The 4,529-nt window shown below is 50.7% G+C and overlaps 2 protein-coding genes across 3 annotated transcripts in view; one reads left to right on the forward strand and one right to left on the reverse strand.

The window, feature by feature from the left end:
• Window positions 1-2,680: 2,680 nt before the first annotated feature.
• The window catches only part of TUBGCP2 (tubulin gamma complex associated protein 2), a 34,962-nt gene continuing 33,113 nt past the window's right edge, over window positions 2,681-4,529 (forward strand). The window contains exon 1 of the mRNA XM_023515613.1: window positions 2,681-2,691. The gene's annotated coding sequence lies outside the window, so the exon portion shown is untranslated. The remainder of the gene's footprint in view (window positions 2,692-4,529) is intronic.
• Window positions 3,701-4,529, reverse strand: part of ZNF511 (zinc finger protein 511) — a 5,374-nt gene continuing 4,545 nt past the window's right edge. For both annotated transcript variants that reach the window (XM_012807789.2, XM_023515620.1), the window contains exon 6: window positions 3,701-4,122. In XM_012807789.2, the coding sequence (XP_012663243.1) occupies window positions 4,044-4,122 (79 nt within the window). In that variant the 3' untranslated portion in view covers window positions 3,701-4,043. The remainder of the gene's footprint in view (window positions 4,123-4,529) is intronic.

Here is a 4,529-nt window from a genome sequence, read left to right on the forward strand (position 1 = left end):
TGGCGGGCCCAGGCTGGATTCGAACCCGCCAGCTCAGGTGTATATGGCTGGCACCTTAGCCGCTTGAGCCACAGATGCTGAGCCAACTGAAGCAAACTTAATGCTTGACTTTTCTGCTGTGGTCCTCAGGCAGAGGCAAGAGGGCTATTGCCTGCTGGACCTTCTTATAGGACTTGGGTCCCTGGAAACTCTGGGTGGTGAGCACCTGTTGTCCTACATCAGCCAGTGTGTCTCTTGGCCAGAGGTCTGGGAGGTTATGGATGGACACCCAGAACCCCAGAGTCCTGACTCCCAACGTATGCCCAGTCACTGCTGATGGATTTGGAGACACTACCCTGCCCTTGGGAGTTTGTGGCCCAGCAGGGTAACCACCTAACAGGGTAGATGGGAGAGCTGTTCAGGGCAGGCCATGTGTCTCTGGGGGTGCAGGACCAAGGAATGGGCCAAGGTGTGGGTAGGTATGGATGATGGGTGGCCTTTGGTGAGGCCTAAGTGGAGAGAGCTAGACTACAAAGGACCCAGTGTCCTCTGAGTCTTAGCCTCATCTGTCTTATTAAATAAGTAACGGACAGGCTACCTGGTTCTGGATGACCAGAGCCCACTAAGTCCTGGGGCCCACCTCAAGATGCCTAATGTTAAGGTCACATCCCAAAGGGCTAAGGGGCTCGGCAGGCTCCCTTGGGTACTGCTTTCTGGGCCCCATTCTGGTGGCTGGTTCCCAGAGCCCCCAGCAGTGCCCATCAGACCTGCCTTTAGGTATGTGCAGCCGCTGCCAGACCATCCCAGTCATGGGCCCCCCCAGGTCACAGAGGCTGGGCCTGTGCACCACCAATGCTGGGGTCAGTCCTGCTAGGGGAGAGGCACTCTTGAAGCCTGACCAGCACGTCCTGAATGACCAGGAAGCAGTAGCTGTCCCAAGGGTGGAGGTCTCCTCCGGAGCTTCCAGACCTGGGCAAGGGCTGCAGAGGCTGTTGTACCTGGCAGAACATGCCATTTACATGTGCTGTGTGTGTGGAACATTCAGAACATACCACTTGGGCAGTGCTTCATCCCAGCACAGGTAAGGATAGTCCTGTCTCCATGTCATCTGCAGGGCAGTGTGTATGCTGCCGTGAGCCTGGTGCCAGCAGAGGGGGACGGCTGTCCCTAGTCTTGCTCCGGACTCACTGCCCCCTCTTCCCTGGTTTATACTTGCAGGAAGCATTTCTGAACACATGGGCTGCAGCACTCTGGTGTGATACTATTATTAATATTAATATGGTATATTGTTATACTACCCAATCTGGTACAGTGGCTTACTGGTAATCCCAGCACTTTGGGAGGCTGAGGCAGGAGCATCCTTTGAGCCCAGAAGTATGAGGCTGCAGTTAGCTGTGATCTTGCCACTGAACTCCAGTCTGAGTGATAGAGCAAGACCCTGTCTCAAAAACAAACAAAAAGCAACCTCCTCCAAACCCTACACCAAACAGCTACATTATTCCTTTACACAATCAGAGAGTGTTTTTTTTTTTTTTCAGGTTGTACTTTGAAAATCATTCAGAACGAGGAACCATGGACTTGTCTCTACCATACAGTGAGCTCCTAATTTTACATGGATGATGATTAGTAATTAGTACATTTCTAATTATAATGCTCCAGAGGCTGAGAAATTACTCCTTGTAGACCTGCAGGCAAGGCCTACAGAAAAGAATTGTGTTCTCACCCTGTTCAAGCAGGCCTGTTTTCTTTTTTTTTTGGCCCGGGCCTGGGTTTGAACCCACCCCTTCCAGTATATAGGGCTGGTGCCCTTCTCCTTGAGCCACAGGCACTGCCCTCTATGTTTAATATATTTAGAGACACAAACACTATGGAGTTATTGTCACTACACTAGTTACATTCTGTGCAGGTGTGTGGCCCAGGTGTACAGGGCGTTGTCCCATGTAGAGTTGTGGACACGCACTCTGGAAAGTTCACACATGATGAAATCCCGATGACCCAGTTCTCAGAATGTGTCCCCATCCTTAAGCAAGATGTGACTGTCTTTACTATGCCCCATCAACTGTTGCAGTTGGTCCCAGTTCTGCCCTTTAGATGCCGGATGCCTCTGAGAAAGGTGTTTGCAGTGGCTGCTCTGCTGTGGCCTGTGGTGAGGTGTGGTTGGCTCTATCTGATCAGCTCCTGTACTCAGAGAAGGCTGCCTGGGACCCCCCTGCCTCTGTAGGAGAAGGTCTGTCCTAGCCATGTGGTGCCCTTCCAGCCCATCTCCATGCTCCAAATGCCTGCCCCCAACTTCCAAGTTGATTTTCCTGCTGCAAGCTCTGTACCCTCTGCTAGGGCACTTGAGATGGGTCCTGTATACTCTGCAGGACAGGCCCTGCCAGGTCACCACCCTCCCTGCCATGTCCATCCAGCGCTTTGGCCTATACTCTTCCCAGCACTGACCACCTCTCCAGTCATCACTGCCGTACTGGGTTTGCTCACTAAGCAGGGTGGCAAAAACAACTGGGCATCTCTTGAAGGGGTTCGGGGTCATCAGATTTAAGGGTTCTGATAGGAGGAATGAAGAGGCTTGACACAGTCTGTGCCAGGGGACTAAGAAACTCTGGGAGGAGCCCTCCTGAGCAAACCTCAGGTCAGTATTTATCATAAAACAAGAAGTAGATAAAAGCTGCTTGTCGACATCAGCATTGATTAGGAAGGACATGGGAGAAGGTCAGATAGGTCTCCACCTTTGTTTTTGCAAAACTGCAGACCTTGAGCACAATCTCTGCCTCCAGCATCAAGAGACTTTTGGAACCTAGAGAATCTTTACCCTAACTATAAGGCTTGGTATTGCCACACCTTACATATACATTCTATTCTCTCTTGGAGGTCAGTTTTCTGATCTCCTGCACGTACACAACCTATGTGCCACTCTCGTGATTCTTTTTTTTTTTTTTTTTTGAGACAGAGCCTCAAGCTGTCCCCCCTGGGTAGAGTGCCGTGGCATTACAGCTCACAGCAACCTCCAACTCCTGGGCTCAAGCGAGTCTCCTGCCTCCGCCTCCCAAGTAGCTGGGACCACAGGCGCCCGTCACAACGCCCGGCTATTTTTTGGTTGCAGCCGTCATTGTTGTTTGGCGGGTCCGGGCTGGGGATTCGAACCCGCCACCTTAGGTGTACGTGGCTGGCGCCTTAGCCGGTTGAGCTATAGGCGCCGAGCCACTCTCGTGATTCTTTAGGTCTCTCAAGCAGGAAGCAAATCTTATGCTAAAGATCAGGGCTCAATTTCCCCTACACTCTCTCAGGAACAGCACAGGCAGGGACTCGGCATGGTGTGTACCCTTCCTGGTCGCCCACCTCTCAGGGCTCTTGGCTCCAGAATCTCCCTGAAATTTGAAAGCTAGAAAACAAAATAGCCACAGGTAATACTTGCTCACTCCCCTATCCAGCTCAACACAGAAATGAAGACTCAGGCGGTGCCTGTGGCTCAGTGAGTAGGGCGCTGGCCCCATATACTGAGGGCGGTGGGTTCAAACCTGGCCCTGGCCAAACTGCAACACAAAAATAGCTGGGTGTTGTGGCAGGCACCTGTAGTCCCAGCTACTAGGGAAGCTGACACAAGAGAATAACCTAAGCCCAAGAGCTGGAGGTTGCTATGAGCTATGATGTCACAGCACTTTATCAAGGGTGACAAAATAAGACTCTATCTCTTAAAAAAAAAGAAATGAAAACTCAAGAGCATCATCAATGATTCTTCATCAATATGAAGAATATTTATTTCATGTGTTTAAAAAGGATATTCTAAGGCTGGGTCCTGCATAGGGCAGGAAGCCATTCACATCTCATTCCCCACAGTATGTAAGTGTTCCCAGCATCTGTTCCCAGAGGTCCCTCACTGGTTGTGGTAACAGCTAAATTCACCTGGGGACAGAGATATGGAGAATGGCAAAGGCCTGGCCCTGGGCTCACTACACCACAGTGTCAGAGAAAGGCCCACTACTGACACAGACCAGACAAGAGGCAACTGCCTCCACCTGCCACCTCTGAGTCTGTGCAGATGCCTGGTTCTCTGTCTGAATTCATCAGTGGTGTTTGTTTTTTTTCTTGGTACTTTTAAATCCTCGAGATGCACCCTGACCAAAACAGATGGTAGCAGGTATCCTGAAATGGAAAAAAAGGCTCACATTAAACCCAGCAAACAACCCAACTCATAATAGCAGTCTTGTCGTGTTTCCTTCTTATTCTGGAAATGTTCTCCCTCTTACTCTGTGGAACACTCAGGATGTGGTGACTGCCCACCTGGGCCCTGAGGAGCTCCCTTACTGTACTTGATTCAGACCTGCTTCCAGCCACTGGCACTCGTTCAGAGAACTCAGCTGGGAAGGCTTCTGCCAGGCTCTCTGGGGCTCAGGCTTCCTGTGCCCCTCCATTGACTGAAACCTTAACTGCCCACTGGGTCCCAAGACTCACTCACAGGCCAAGTCCAGGCAACTGCAAGAAGGCTTTGAGGGACACACAAGTTCTTTTTTTTTTTTTCTTGAGACATAGTCTCTCTTTTTTTTTTTTTT

Source organism: Otolemur garnettii, unplaced genomic scaffold (genome assembly GCF_000181295.1).
Source record: "Otolemur garnettii isolate 467f Iridium unplaced genomic scaffold, OtoGar3 scaffold00075, whole genome shotgun sequence".
Lineage (NCBI taxonomy): Eukaryota > Metazoa > Chordata > Mammalia > Primates > Galagidae > Otolemur > Otolemur garnettii.